The sequence below is a fragment of the Balearica regulorum genome, chromosome 2 (assembly GCF_011004875.1).
Source record: "Balearica regulorum gibbericeps isolate bBalReg1 chromosome 2, bBalReg1.pri, whole genome shotgun sequence".
Taxonomy (NCBI): domain Eukaryota; kingdom Metazoa; phylum Chordata; class Aves; order Gruiformes; family Gruidae; genus Balearica; species Balearica regulorum.
The window spans coordinates 147,514,263-147,530,527 of record NC_046185.1 but is presented as its reverse complement, the minus strand read 5'-3'; the positions used below and the strand labels follow the sequence as shown (position 1 = coordinate 147,530,527).

Here is a 16,265-nt window from a genome sequence, read left to right as displayed (position 1 = left end):
TAGAAGAGGTGAAATGAAGAAAAAAAAAGAAGGCCTTCTGGAAGTATCTGCCTGTCCCAAGGTATTATGTAGTGTTGATACCATGTGCTTCATGCAAGGGCTGATTCCAGTCGATGTCCTCTAAGCAAAGCCTAGTTCTGTCTCCCTGTGTGTTCCTGGAGTTGTGGCTAAGCCGTTCAGCTGGCTGGCATTGTCTGTAAGGGGTGTTGTGGTGGAGGACCCCCTAGTTTGAAAACGGAGGAAGGCAGTCAGCAGCCTCCTTAGGCATATGCAACACTCCCAGTGGTTTCTGGGGCCAAAGCTACAGCTTAGGTGGGACTAGGGAGGACTTGGCTGTAACTACAAAAGAATAGGCTGGAAGGTGTCATGCCTAGGAATTTTTTTTTTTCTAGTTTTCAAGGAGATGAGCTATCCTAGACAAGTGGCTAGCATAATGGGTGGGAATGTATTTCACCGTAAGTTTTTAAACAGGGCAAACAAATTCCTCTGCCCGCCAGTATCCAAGCTCAGATGGCTGTCAGGAAAAACTTCCCTCCATTGAGGTGTTGCATCTTTGCTCTTCCTGTGCAGATATTAGTAAGCCCTTGGGAACCTGAAATCCCCAGGTTGTCCCATATTTCTTCTCTGTTTTCCCTGTGTAGTGACACCATAAATGAGGGGGTGTTCCACACCTGCATCAGTCTACTCCATTGTGCTGCCGTATAGATGTCTGGCAATGCAAGATGTTGTCTGATGGGGGGATCAGGCCCATAGCAGAGAGTGGACTGTGTGTAACACAGGCAGCATTTTTCATCAAGTATTACTTGTATTTCTGAACGGGAAACAATCAGCTTTTGGCTAAAAGTGGAAATCTTCCTTAATTTTTTATGGGTGCTTTGAATTTTTTTTTGACAAAAATGAATTATGTTTTACTGAAACCATACGCTTCATGGAAATAAAACTTGTAAGCAGAAAAATAAAACCTAACAAAATACAGTTTTGAATGAAAATATATATCATCTTTACAAAGCACAGAAATTTTATGAGGAGGTATAGCGACTGAACTACTTGTTGAAAGAACACATTAGAGAGAGCCTGGAGTCTGAACATGGAAATGTTTAATACTGCATACCCTCAGTCTTCAGAGGCTTACTTACTGCTTGCTCCTGCTGTAGAAATTATGTTGCAAATGTTATTGTGTCTAAAATGCTATGTATTCCTGTCATCTTGGACATCTGAAATGTTAAGAGGCACAAAAGGGGTAGCTGGCAGACATGGGAAGCTGTGCGTGGAGTGTCTCACGTGGTCGTAAGGTGAATTTTTTGGTTTGAGACTGAAGATGCTGGAAAGTAATTAGGAAGAATCAGTTTCTTGATAGTGTTGCTGGCTCATAATAATACACCTATTTTGGAATAGCCTGTTCAGTTCTGTTATTTCCTTCCTTTTGTTGTCTTTCCCATAATAGAGCTTTATGTTTGGCTGTAAAGTTGCAGGATAAATCCATGTACACGAATATATCGTGGTTCAGAAAATGAGTAGGATTTGACTATTAATGTTATCTATAAAAAGCTAAAAAAAATAGTAGGAACATACTGTAAAGGTGTGATATTTCAAATGAAAAGAGAGATGCCTGATTGCAGTTGAGCCATTACAGCCTTTGGTACTGGATATTACAGCACCGTATCGACACATTTACCATTAAAGCATTTGACCTTTCTGTACCTGGAATGTACCTGCCTTGATCCTTCTGGTTTCTGCACTAATGGATTTAAGACGCCATGCTACTCCAGCTGTACTCATTGATGCAACTTTTCAGTTTCCGTAAAACACTCCTATTTTAAGGCCTTTTGGTTTAGTCTTTATTCAGCACATGACTATACCAAGACAATGCACTTAAACATAGTTTTGTTCACTCTTTTGAAAACAAATTTTGACCAGTTGGTGTCTGCAGTCAGTGGGCAGAATGAATGGGTGGGATTTAGACTCGTTACAGGAATCCGTTCATGTTGTTTTGGCAAGGCATGACTGACAATATTTTTAGAGTAAATAATTCTAACACAAACCCAGTAAACTATGAAAGAGTTCTGTACACTGTAGGAAAGAGTGCTGGGATGCATTTGACTTTCTAGCATGTGTAAATATTTACTATTTGTCTTTGTGCTGCTTCTTCCAGACATTACCCAAAGCAGTCCTTCACTACAGTGGCTGATACACCAGAAAATCTTCGCCTGAAGCAACAAAGTGAATTGCAAAGTCAGGTAAATCAAATAATTTTTTTGTCTCATTAATATTAGACCTTCAGTCCACTTCTCTGTAGTTTTTCTAAGTAGTATTAGTATTTCTTCATACTGATACATAGTGGCACTCTAATTTAATTGTAAAAATATTTGTAGGTTGGTATAACACTGCAAAACGCAGGGTTTTATTTCTGATCTCACTTATACTGGTTACCATACTATTGTAAGTCCATTCACATCACTGAAATCCTTCATTTTCAACAGTATACAAAGTATCTGAGTAGTTTTTAATGTTTGAAAGGTTATAGCTCAACCCAGAGCTTTGCCTTAGACAAACTGTCATTGTTAGCTTGCATCAAACTTAATCATAAAATAGCTGTGTGAGTAGCAAACAATTAATTTGTCATAAGCAAACATTTAGAAGACTTTAATATTTGTCAACACTGAACTGACTAAATGATCAGTTTGTGGATGTTATGTCCTCTGTGAACTCATACATGGAGCAGGCTGTAAGCTGGTTGTGATAAATATATTATCAATCCAAACTTATGTAGGTTAATAAGAAATACGTTGAAATTAAAATGTAAAGAGAAAAAAGAGGAAAAAAAAAGAAAATGGCAATGAGGACTTATATGACCCAAACATGATGTGGGGTTTTTTTTTTAATATTATGGTTTTAGTCTGGATTTAGTTGCAATTTTTCATTATAAATTATTGTTGTTAATTAATATAATATGTGGTGGGTTGACCGTGGCTGGGGGCCAGGTGCCCACCAGAGCCACTCTATCACTCCCCTTCTTCATTAGACAGGGGAGAAAAAGTATAGCAAAAAGCTTATGGGTCGAGATAAGGACAGGGGGAGATCACTCACTAATTATTGTCATGAGCAAAACAAACTGAACTTAGAGAGGGAATTCATCTAATTTATTACTAAGCAAAACAGAGTAGAGGAATGAGAAATAAAACCAAATCTTAAAACACCTCCCCCCACCCCTCCCATCTTCCCAGGCTCAACTTCACTCCCAGCTTCAAATTCCCCCCCGCCTCAGTGGCACAGGGGGACGGGGAACGGGGGTTACGGTCAGTTCATCGCACGTTGTTTCTGCTGCTTCTTCCTCCTCAGGGGGAGGACTCCTCTCATCATTCCCCTGCTCCAGCATGGAGTCCCTCTCACAGGCTGCAGTCCTTCACAAACTGCTCCAGCATGAGTCTGTCCCATGGGGTGCAGGCCTTCAGGAGCAGACTGCTCCAGCGTGGGTGCCCTATGGGGTCACAATTCCTGCCAGCAAACCTGCTCTGGCATGGGCTCCTCTCTCCACGGGTCCACAGGTCCTGCCAGGAGCTTGCTCCAGCGTGGGCTTCCCATGGGCCACAGCCTCCTTCGGGTGCCTCCACCTGCTCCGGCGTGGGGTCCTCCACGGGCTGCAGGTGGAATCTCTACACCCCCTCATCCTTCCTCCATGGGCTGCAGGGGGACAGCCTGCCTCACCATGGTCTTCTCCATGGGCTGCAGGGGGATCTCTGCTCTGGCGCCTGGAGCACCTCCTGCCCCTCCTTCTGCACTGACCTGGGTGTCTACAGAGTTTCTTACATCTTCTCACTCCTCTCTCCAGCTGCAAAGGCTATCTCTAACTGTTTTTTCTCTTTCTTAAATATGTTATCACAGAGGCGCTGATTGGCTTGGCCTTGCCCAGCGGCAGGTCCATCTTGGAGCCGGCTGCTATTGGCTCTATCAGACACAGGGGAAGCTTCTAGCAGCTTCTCACAGAAGCCACCCCTGTAGACCCCCCCACTACCAACACCTTGCCATGCAAACCCAACACAAACCTGTAGTGGAAAACAGACAGTAGGCAACAAGAGCTTTCTTGTTTGGAAACCTCTCTGTACGTTAATTGCTAAAATCACAGGAGTGCTAAGAGAAATGCTAGCACAGATATTTAGCATGATGCATGTTTTTCAAAATTCTTTACCTTTTGCCATTACAGTTATTGATTACAAAGCTTAGAGAAATTCTTTCATGCTGAGATTCTACTGTCTGGAAAGAGGAGAGTCTGTGGAATGTACATCTCCTCTTAATTTCAGTGGATTTCGGAGTGGAGTTGCTTCACGTTCTTGTAGTTCAGTTATTCTGTGTACCATAGTTACCATTCTGTCACAGAGTTAAGAGGAACTTGTAAACTATACTTTTTACAGGTCTGTTTAGAGGAATATAAAATTTGAGCCCACTATTTTTTTAGTAGTTTGATAGAAAATGTTGGGACTTAGGAAAATAATAAAATTTTACTCCTCTTTCTATGAGTTTTTCACTGGATTCTCTTGTGTTTCTGCACATGCACCTGCCTGCACATGAATATATACAAATCTCAGGCCAAAACTTGAAGCAATCAGGTGTATGCTTTCCCATGGCTACTTCTGTCTGCTTATCCCCAGGGTATCAGTTACACCATGGGTGAGTTTGCCCACTGGCACTTTATAAGGGTTCAGCTACACAAGTCTAATTTATTGACAGCTCTCTGGTGATGGGCAGAGTAGAAGAGAAGCTGGCTAACTTCCTCACGGCTATGTCACCTGTCTTGGGAGCCTGTGGTGGAAAAAGCTGATACAAAGATTTCAAACCATGTGCTCAAAATTCTGTACCTTAACTCTCATGTGAATTGCGAGACTTAATCTTAAAAGCCCTCAGGGAAGCCTCCAAAGCCATATTTTTTAAAGTACTGGCAAAAGACAGATTTTAATGGGACTGATTTCTGTAGGCAGGTAGGCTTTAACTGGTGAGCTTGGTCGAATTTGGTTAAGAAAAGTATGTATAGGAGGAATCTTGTTTGGGTGTTTAGAGAGGAAAACTCTCCTGTATGAAGCCCAGACACATCAGAATTTCATTTAGGAAAGCAGTCTACTTTCTCCGTGGTTATTTGGATAATACTTCTGAGGGACTAGGGACTGTTGAGTGTTGTCAGGGAGGTGTAGAGGTCAACTGGTAGGCATCAGTTTGAATTAAGACTAATGTAGTAAGGACTGAAATAATTTCTGGTTTATGACTGTGTGCTATCCCAATACAAGATGGGCTTGGTACATCTCAAGTTTAGTTCACACATTCCAAACTCACCTGTATCAATTGTCTGTCTTGGCTAAATGTTGACTAACCCAAGGAGCATAGTCTGTTTTTAGAGCCTATAAAAGAAATGGCTTTCCCTGACCTGTTTGAAACATGCTGACGTGGCACTTTGGAAGTGTAAGTAAACTTGTTCTGGTATTGTTCTCTATTTGTAAACAGAGGACTTCTTAGTATTCAAGGACTGGATAAACAGTATCAGTGAGAAACTTGGGAGTTTGCTTATGTATAAACTTGCTGCAACTGTTCATGATGCACTGGCATAAAATGTTAGATAAGGATCTACCCAAAACTTGGAAGTGGAGAGAAACCCTTAATTTGTACAATGATGTGCCTTTTTTCCAAGATTATTAGGCAGTAAAAGACTTGCAGTTGATGCAAATGCAGTTCTAAATTATAAGGACACAAATTGGAAGAAGAAAGGCCATAATATTGTGATCATCATTTGCTTCCTTGGTGTTGATTCACATCAAGACTGCGTCAAGTAGCCTGTAAATTGTTTTAATGCTGAAATAAAGATTCAAGGGAATTTTCATAATCCAATTTAAATCTTATCATAAAATAAAAATGTAGATTCTGAATAATTTCTGTAATATTCCGAAGAGTATAAGGACAGAGAAATTGCCATCCTGAATCAGCCCTATTGGCTGTCTAGTCCATTGTCCTATCAGTTCAGAGAAAGTTGCAAGACTCCCAACTGAACGAAATACATGATACACGATCTGCCATCGTTCCGGTCTCATTCTGTTTCAGTGCTGTGCAGTAGAAAAAAGTGTGTACATGGTTGAAGAAAAGCCTTTCACATGAAATCAGACTTGGTTGGGTAGAATCACATTATTACTAACTGTCAGTATTCATCAGAACTGCTTGAGCCTTCTGCCAATGCAGAGACAATTTGGGACTGAACAAATTCTGTGTTAGGTAATGTAAAAAATTATGTTAACTTCTGAGTAAGGAGAAATGCTTTTCTACAGTAATAGCTGCTTTCTAGTTTCTAAGTAAACATCTTTAATGCTTTTAGTTCTGAAGAGGCACAACCCTGTGTTTAACTGCAGGACTCTAAGCGTCTTTTCAAAATCCATAGCTTTACAACTATTATTATCTTACTCAGCAAAGCAGGAGGAATTGGTAAAGGAAGCACCATTAAATATTGTATAAGCTAAAAGACACGTGTTTTTGTAAATTTGTTGTTTCGATTTTCATTTAAGCGGCAATTGACAGCATTTTAAGTTGAAGTGCAGGGTCCTCAATCAAGAATCCATTAAGGTCAGCATCAGGTGCCAGGCTGTCATGTTGACATACCATGACAAGAGCAAAACAAACAAAACCAAAATACTGTTTTCTGGAGGAGTCAATAGAAAATGGATTGCTCTTTAGAACACTTGAAAAATTATGTTGTTAAGAAGTCAAAGGGCAACATTTAAAAGCTTTCCAGAGAATATTCTCATTCTATACAATATAATTTCAGAGCTTTTCCCTTCTTTAGCCTTTTGCTTCCATGGGCTTTCACTCAACTCTGTAGTTTGAAGGAGACACAAATGCCTTTTAGGAGAGGCTGTAAGTTTGATTTCCCATTGTGGAAAACTCCCCAGTTCGGTGTGTCTCCTGACTGAAGAAAAATGAGTTTTAAGGTCCTCTAAATGAAGAGTATAGACAGGGATTCTTTATGCCTCTCTGATGAAAAATCCCTTTCTTGGGGGTTAGTGCATTCTCTTACTGTATAGCATACAATGGATACTTTCCACATGTACTTGCCTCTTGTAGATGAACTCAACTACAGAAGTTACGGATATGCTTATCTCACCTATGTTTACTTGGGAATTGTCTTCATGAACCTTAACTACTGATCTCTGTAACTTTATAACTGTGTAAATTGCTTTGTGGCCTTTGGTTCTTGTCTGTGGCAATGCTGTGTAGATCAAAAGCAGCAACTCCAGTTGATGTTCTGCAGCAGTTCTTGGCAGGAAGGATATTGAAGTTGGATCAAATGGAGGGCTGATGTTTAAGGTGGGTTCTCATACTCCAACCCCTTCTGAGGAAATCTACTTTCCAGTAAGTCTTGGGGAAATTGATACAAAATCACAGATATCATCCTACTCCCTTCTTATCCTAATCTCTGGTGACACAGCGTAAGGCTGCTATCCTTGGAAACTCCCAGTGTTCCTTTTAAGATGAGATAAAATACTTTTCTTGTACTTCTCTTACAGCAGCTTGGATAACTGAAAGTGTATGGGGTGGTTTTCTGTAGGAAGAAACATACTTACAGTGTTTCTTGTTAAATAGAGTTCATAAAATGTTGATTTTCAACAAGTACCATCTTTCCTTAGGAGACATACCCAACTGAATCAGGCTATTACCTAACAGTCTAATATTTTAAGAGTTCTTACTTTCTGAGGAATTGCTTGTGTTTGTATCTTTATCTGCCAAGTCTCATCAAGAAAATCATATCATAGAATCATAGAATGGTTTGGGTTGGAAGAGACCTTAAAGATCATCTAGTTTAACCCCCCTACAATGGGCAGGGACATTCTCCACTAGTCCAGGTCGCTCAAAGCCCCATGCAACCTGGCCTTGAACACTGCCAGGGATGGGGCATCCACAACTTCTCTGGGCAACCTGTTCCAGTGCCTCACCACCCTCATAGAGAAGATTTTTTTCCCCTAATACCTAATTATGGTAATGTTGAGCATTTGGAAGAGAGTGAACCTCAGAAAAGGGAATAAAAAATCCTTATGGTCAGATGTCCGCCTCTAGGATGGCCATATCCTCTCTGTTCAGGTTGAAGAAGAGACAGACTCTGTCGGTTCCCTGTGAAAGCACAAGAGACAATGAGTGTAAACTGAAATACAGAAAATTCCGCTTATATGCAGGGAAAAACTTTTCCCATGTAAGGGTGACTGAACACAGGCATGGGTTGCCTGGAGAGGTTGTGGAGTGTCCATCCTTGAAGATTTTCAGAAGAGGACTGGGCACAGCTCTGAGCAATCTGCTGTAGTTGATTGTTCTTCGAGTATGGTGATTCCCTAGATGATCTCCAGAGTTCTCTAACTTCAGCTGTTTTCAGATTCTGTGATTCTTCTCTGTCCTGTCCTTCCTCAGATTCCTCTTGACAATTTCTGTCTTCTTCTTTCTTGCTGCCCTCTCTTTGCCTCTCTGTTCCAAGAGTATGTCTTAGCAAACTTCCAGGCAGATTCTTTTTATTAGCTGTTTTTCCTGATTTGTTAAAAGCTTTTTCAGTTTATATGCTTTGCTTTTATGAAGTCTTTGGAATGAACTGCCACAGCGAATGCTATAGGGGAATGAAATGCTGGCTGGATTACTAAAGCAGACATTTCATGGATTTCCTGGGGTACCCTGAGTGAGCTAATTGGAGAAGTTATGGAGAAAACAGTCCTTGGAGCTAGAGGCAAAGATAAAAATATCCTCCTTCAACTGAGGAAAGGAGGAAGAAATATGGGATAGCAAGCAGAGAGGCCTGGTTATAGCTTTACAGGTGATTTTGTAAGTTGTGCCAGAGGACCCTGGAACAGAATTTAAAGATGGGATTTCTCCAGCTAGCCATCAGGTGCTGATTATTTATCTAGTCCTCTCTCCAGTTGTCCAAGGATCTGAACCCAATCTACCACATGTGTATGAAGAGAGAGGTGAGAGAATGAAAAGAGTGCAGGCTTCTCAGTCATTTTCTTGCTTTTACTTGTGAGTGAGAAGTCCTGGAGTAGTTGATTGGGTTTGTGCATTAAAATAAACCCAGACTGCCTGCAGGAAGTTCTGCCTTGCTCCCCTGCGAGCCCCTGCACAGTAGCATTTTGTAAATCATGCTCACCTACTAAATGTGATTTTTTTCAACTTATGATTTGTTCCTTCTTCCCCTCTGAAGACTACTTAAATGACTTGTTTTATCTGCATGAGTCAAAGGCATAAAAATCGTCCTTAATGTGAATAATACAAAGCTCCAGTGGTGTGCAGGAGGCAGAATGGATTTCAGTATTCTGGGAAAATGGTTGTCACCTCTCCTGATTGTTATCTTGCTGAGTACGTGAGGGATTCTGTCTACATCCTGACTGCACTGGACTGGCTTCTGTTACTGTGCTGCCATATATCTACACTGTTTCTGGTTGGTTTTTTTTTTTCCTTCTTGCAGTTACTAGACAGGCTGTAAGATCCAGGATGTGACAGTAGTGCTTCCTCCCCTTTCCTGTCTGCTACTCCTCACTCTCACAGAGGCTGGACCAGCACGTGGAGATAAACAAGTTGTAACTCAGTGGTCAGGAGACACCAGAACATGAAGCAAAGACACCGAGCAGTGTGTAGGACTGTAATAGTGGATAAACAGATTGGGAGGCAGAGAGGGAGTTTCTCTGTGGAATACATTGACTTATTTTTGTGTTACTGACACATTTATAGCATCCTGAAATTCTTTGATTTCACAGGTGGAAATACAAATTTTCTGCTTGGATATAAATTATAATTATGGACTACATTTTGAAATAGAGAAAAGAATGGTTTGCTTTAAGTTGTTGAGACTCAAGTCTTAAATCTAATTCCTGGTACTGGCTGCATTTCCTACTTTTTATTATTATTATTTTTTTAATCCACTATCATTGGCCTGTATAATTATACAGATTTTAAACTAATTTCCAATGGTAATGTACTGGTCAATGTAACAAATGTTACTTGTATAAAGAGGCTGGGATAGTAGTATGTTTTTGGTTTTACTTGTTTATAAAAATAACCGTGTTTTCTTATGATGTTGATCTTCTTTCCCCTATTTTTTTTTTAACCAGATCATGCCTTGAAAATCAGTAGGTTAAACCGTGTAGATAAAAGCAGTACATTCTTTTCCTTTTTTTCTGAACCTATGTTAATATGTGTATCTGCATTTATATCTAAGGGCACAATTACCGGTTTCAGTGCCTGAGCAAAGCAACTGCTTCAGATGATTCTTTTTGTACTATTTCTTCCTTTCTCTGCAAAAAAAATCTGCTAAGATGATGATGGAAGGAGCACACTGCAAAGCAAAGACGAATACTTGCCCAAGATTCAGAGGAAACATTAGACGGACTTGCACGCGAGCATCTATGAAAAATGAACTAACTTTTCAGCTTTTCAGTGTTGATTTGATGGTACAAAAGTAAAAGTGCCAGCATTTTTTTTTTGCATTAGTACTTGACCTGTTGTTAATAGCCATAGTGATTTGAAAACCTGATATAATTGGTAGGGGAAAACCAGAACTGAACTACATTTAAGGAAGCATAATAGCATCTGCAGAGACTTAGAAGCAAGCAGCGCAAACTGTTCCTGCTGGCCAAAAAATTATGAAGTCCATAAAACACACAGTCACAGGAGGAAAATCACGCCTCCCAGTACCAAGACTCAGAAGTAGGATGCAAAATAGGTGAACATAATGAGCGCCATTTTTCCAGCATATTGGTTGTTGCTGAGGAAAAAAAAAATTGTACGTTTTCTCTTTCATATGTCCATTTGAGATGCACATAATGTGTAACTGTAAAAAGTGAAGGGATAATACCTTTATGTGAAATACAGGTAATTTTTGTGGTAGGATGAGGGCAGAGTGGTCATGATTATTAAATAGTGTACTTATGGAGCAAAACCATTTTTACAGACTTTCTTATGACATTGAATCAATGTACAGCAAGTAGGACATCCTTAATAGAAAATCTTAGGATCAATAAAATTGAAAGCGATTCAGACTACCTTGACTTGTCCAACCAGCAGTAATAGAAACGGGACAAAAGAGAGCCACAGAATTCATAGCTGTTATTTGTAAGTTGAGTTGTGGAATTCTAAACTGTATCAACATTAGTATTGAAATGCCTATAACTTTTTAGAGGAAAAATTAATAAAAATACTAACTTTAAAATGTTATCACAATTGCTACGATTAAAAAAAAAATCACTTAATCTCTTATTTTCTAATCTTTAAATTCCTTTTTTTTTTTTTTTCCTGGGTGGGGAAGGAATGGGGAACTTTCACTGACCTTGGCCCACACTAACATGTATGTTCTTTTTCATGTCTTGTCAAGTTTATCTTCTGACTCTCTTGAGCTTCTTTCTGCTGTTTATTTTTGGAATTAGATGTTTTTTAATGGTTCCTCTGTGCAAATCTGTTGCAGGAAATTGAATGCTGTTTGTTATGTTTTTGTTGCATTACTGCACGACATTTAAACCCACATGAAGGAAAAAATTCATTTAGTTGTAGAGAATTTAAGATGAAGAACAAGAACAGAACAATTGTTATAGGAAGTGAGGCATCCAGGCACTGCAAATCAGATGCCAAGGACATATCTGTACTGCTAAGTACAAGAGGGCCGAGAAGAAATTCCTGATCCCAGACACAAGTAGTGTGTACTGCCTTATGTACACACTCTGTATGACTGCTCCCCTTATAATGGATATATATATATTTTCCAGTTGATAGTGTTTGAGATAGTGCGAGGGCTGCATACCAGCCCGTCCGAGTGGCACTTGTGTGGCACGAAACCGAGCGTCCGTGAAACCTGATGGCACGTGGGGAGTTTGCGGGCTCAGTGTCCTCTTGGTTGTGTGGAATGGCTGTTCAGGTCAAAGGGGGCAAAACTGGTGCAGGCGTGTCCTTGCTGCCTTTCAGGAGTGCTCCCTCCACTGGAGTAGATGCTGAGCTGTGCGGGGTCTTGCCTTGGGGATGGCAGTACAGCAGAGCTGGGGAACATGCTCAGCAGTGTGGGTGCAGTGCTGAGGTACCAGTTCATTCCCTTGCCCTCCCCTATTTAGCAGAATATTTGCACCGAGGAAGTCTGTCAAACGCAGAACATGAGATCACATCACTCTTCCTTTCCTTTCTGGGCTTCAGGTCTGCATCTTTCAGACTGCCATGTTTAATCAAAAGGGGTCCATATAGTCTCGCTTCCTACTGCTGACACTGTCGTTTTCTTCTGAAACACTTTGTACTTATTGCGATCAGCAAGAGGAAACTTGACTCGATGGGTGATTGGTCTGATCCCGTGTGGAGTATTGGTAATGTCAGCATTAAAAGGAAGGACAGCTAAGGAGCATTCACACTGGGATGTAAAAAAGGAATTTTCAGGAGTATGTTTTTAGTTGATACATTGAATTAGGAGAACTTGTTTTATTTTCTTGATGTTGCCAGTGTCTTCTTCCAGGAAGGTCTTAGTTTTTGCCCTAAACTTCCATTTGTGTAATGGCGAGAATAAATTATCTCTTTTTTTCCCCAGCAAATTGTAGTGGCTGGCATATTTAATAATTTGCAAGTGGCATATGAGTATTTTTGTTAATATCCTTTCATCCAAAGTAAAAGCTCAACATTTTCTTTTCCAGTGTGAGATTATAACAATGAATTCTTCGTACATCAAAGCATTGGATTAACCTGTTTGGCATTTCACATTGTGGCAATTAATGGCTTCCATTTAGTTCCTCATTTTAAGCTCATATCTTTTCAGAAGTACTGACCTGTTTCTTACCAAGGAAGAAGTTAGTCATCCATCTTGTTATAATGAAACCAATTTTTATGTTCATCTGTGGCAATTTCTTAACAAACTTCAGAGGTTCTGGACTGAGAATTTCTAGAGGCAAGGTTAATTTTTCTCTTCATTTTTTTCTTGTCCTTATTCTCATGGCCTTACATTAACATGTTGAAAGAATATGATAAATTACTATATTTCTCCTAATTGTATTGGTTCTTTGAAAATGTTTTGAATTTGGTCCTTATCCCTTTGTAAAGTTTTATTCCACAAGGATGAGCCACTTTTACCCTTTAACATTAGTTCTCAACCTGTCGGTTTTTCTAGTTCAAGGGATTCTTGAGAGTCATCATTGCTTGCAGCGTTGTGTTGATTTGCAGATATCTATGGTTCCCTTTCAAAGGAGAAAGCAAATTGAAAGTTTTAACATATATTTGAGTTCACTGATAGATTGAGAGATCAAATCCTACTCTAACACACCTCTGGAAATTGCCTCAAATCCGTAGTTAGTTTGTCCCACAATTGAATAATTTTTCCTGGCATGTGGTAAACTTGTTGTATATTTCTATTTTGATGGGAGTGTAGAATTAGAGAACAGAATTTCTATGAGTATGATTATATTTCTTTTTATTTGGTGCAGTTATTTTTTTCATATGCACTCTTTAGATCTATATTGAAAAAAGGAAAATATTGATTTACCTACAGATTTCTCCCATGTGATTAACTGTAAGGTAAGTCTGCTTTTGAAGAGCCTTTGTAAGTATGCATTTTGTTTAGCAGTCACTTGAATCTGCTAAAGTATTTTAAGTTGTTAAAGATTTCTGTATAACAGTTGAGAGTGGCTAGATTTCTTTATCTTTTTGGCTTTTTTTTGAGTGTGACAAAAAAAGTCTATCCAGATGTGTATCTTTGCTTTGTGTAAAACAGCTGTCCCCATTGTGTGCACTGGCAACCTGGTAGTACCCTTTAAAGCCATTATTAATTCTGTTTTCGGTCAGCATTTGTTCTGGAGGTGACCTTAACAAAATGACCAGCAAAGCTGCTTAATAGGAAAAATCCAAGCCTGGTGAGAGTGTCACATTCTCTTAATTGGAAGTCTTACAAAATAGAAGCTTTAAGCAAAGGAAAAGAGAGAGCGAGCGAGCTTTAACCTTAGTGGACAAATGAAAAACTGAATAAACACGATCTCTTTCACCCTGCCATGTTCCCCCACAAAACGTAGTCTGCTGGCTTCTGGATTTTGCAGAGCTGCAGAAGGTCTTTGTCTGCTCCAGCAAGACACTTATTTGCACTTTGAAGCTTTGTGGATGTTTCTCTCTGCCTCTCTCTTTGACTTTGTTTTTCAGTTCTCGATAATTTCTGACCGTCTGGAGTCCGAGCTGTCTGCTCATGGCGCAAAGAACACTTGTAATATGCCGAGTGTGGCTGTGAGAAGGAGAAAGGAGAAACCGGCCTTGGCTTGCCTGGTGGTACAAGGCCAAAACAACACATGAATCAGAAATCGCATGATATTAGGCCTTTCAGAGTATTTGGAAGAAGAAGAAAGGCAGGAGGGTTCCTGGGCAGTCCTACCCCTTGACCCCAATAAAAGGCCATGAGCGTTCGTCAGCATTTTAGTTGGTCATTTTCCTGATGCTTAGGTTACTTATTGATGGGGCTGTTTTAGATCCAAGAAATATATTGTCCTCCTGATTTATTCTCAGATGGTGCAGGGACCATTCAGAGTTCAATGATTTCTTGTAACTGCTGCCTCACAGGATGGATTGAGGTCTATTTGGGGTGATAGTTTGTCAGGTAGTGCTATGCTCGCAGGAGATTATGTTGATGGGCTTTCAAGTGAAAGGGTCAGGAAAGAAAGAGAAAGGAAGAAGAGTAGGATTAGTATAATGTTTAACCTTGCCCAAAACAAAGTGAGTGGAAGAAAATACTGAATGCTTTCATTGCACTGAATGTTAGAACTTTGAAGATATTTGGTGGAAACACTTTTTTTTTTTTTCACCCCCAAAGATTTAATGTTAGAATCTGCCCAGAGCACAGTTTTATTTTTTCCAGTAGCTTACTAGACTGTAAATTTTGAAGGGCAAAATACATAAGCTGTTTTAATTAAAACAAAGCAAAAAAAGCAAGCAAGCAAGCAAGCTGTTGCCTACTGCCTCTTCTGTTCCTTTGGCACTGGATAATCAAATCAGAAACCCAAGTTAAAAATACTAATTTTTTATCAATGAGCAAAATTTAAATATTTTGTATTTATAGAAACTTACAGTTCAGTTCTATTTAAAATTTAAACATTTCTGTATAGTATATTAATTTTTTTAATCTCTTGTGAATTAAAAATAGTTGAATTTCACTTGAAAGAAAATAATTTTACTTGGTAAAATTAAGATAAAATTCTTGTTTTAATTTTTTTTCTGGAAGTGTAGATAAATTGCTTTAAAGCTTTAGAAGAAAAGATACAAATGTGACTGAAGCTACCACTTACAAGAACTGTGTTCATTTTTACAATATAAGATAATTTTTTAATAGCGTAATATAATTATCAGTAAATGAATTGTTGATATAAACTTAAATGTGGAAACAAGGTCAGAAGAATGGTGCAAGTTGCTCAGCCCTGTCAAGAAGGGAGTTAGAGAGATAAGTGTGTTGAGGACAGGATGCTCCAGTGGTAAGGCTGGAATGTGAGGTAAATTGAGATAAATGAGAAATGGGATACTTGGCTTGTTTTCATCAAAGGAAAATGTTTTGATCACTGCATAAAAGGAGAATGAAAAAAATCAAATAATCATGTATTTCACTTGAGTGATGGTTTTCTGCTAAACCGTTGGCCTGTATACCCTTACATTTTTTGTGCCGTGCCTTGTCAACATGGTGGCCTTTGCCACCAGCCTGAGCTGGAATTCCTTATTATTATTTTATTCCATATTCCTTATGGAATAAAACGAGCACTGGAGTCTCATGATATTGCTGCTGCTGTCTGCATCAGCTACTGCAACTGAATCTACTCTTCCCTTTCTGTCCTTTTAAATTTAAGTCACTCCTTCAGTTAAATTCCATCCTTTCCCAATCTCTCATTCCATTTTACAGCCTTAAGCCCAACTCTTGCTTTTGGCCTTTGATTTTACTTCATCTTACTTCTACTTTGCAGTCTGGGCTGCCAGGTTCTCGTGATAATACGTGAATTGAACGTGCAGGAACTGGAATATTTTGAAATGAGTGATACTGATGAAAAATGGAGCTGCCGCCCTGGGAGGTTGTCAGCAGGGCACAGCACCAGAGATGGCAGAGCTCAATGGGTTAGCAGCTGCTGAGCAGAGAAATGGAGGGGATGTGGAGAGTGGGCAAAAAGGGAGGACTGATGGTAAAATACTGTGCTTAAGGTACAGCCTAAGTTCAGGTGGGGTCAGACGTTAGGGAAGCTCTCAGCACATGGAGAGCTGCGCTAAGCAGAGCACCCCGCTGTGCT

General features: G+C 39.6%; 1 protein-coding gene across 3 annotated transcripts in view; it reads left to right on the top strand.

Moving 5' to 3' along the window:
• NEBL (nebulette) overlaps positions 1-16,265 on the top strand; it is a 270,611-nt gene that overhangs the window by 78,655 nt on the left and 175,691 nt on the right. For all 3 annotated transcript variants that reach the window (XM_075746339.1, XM_075746338.1, XM_075746329.1), the window contains exon 3: positions 2,153-2,237. In XM_075746339.1, coding sequence (XP_075602454.1) covers positions 2,153-2,237 — 85 coding nt within the window. The remainder of the gene's footprint in view (positions 1-2,152; positions 2,238-16,265) is intronic.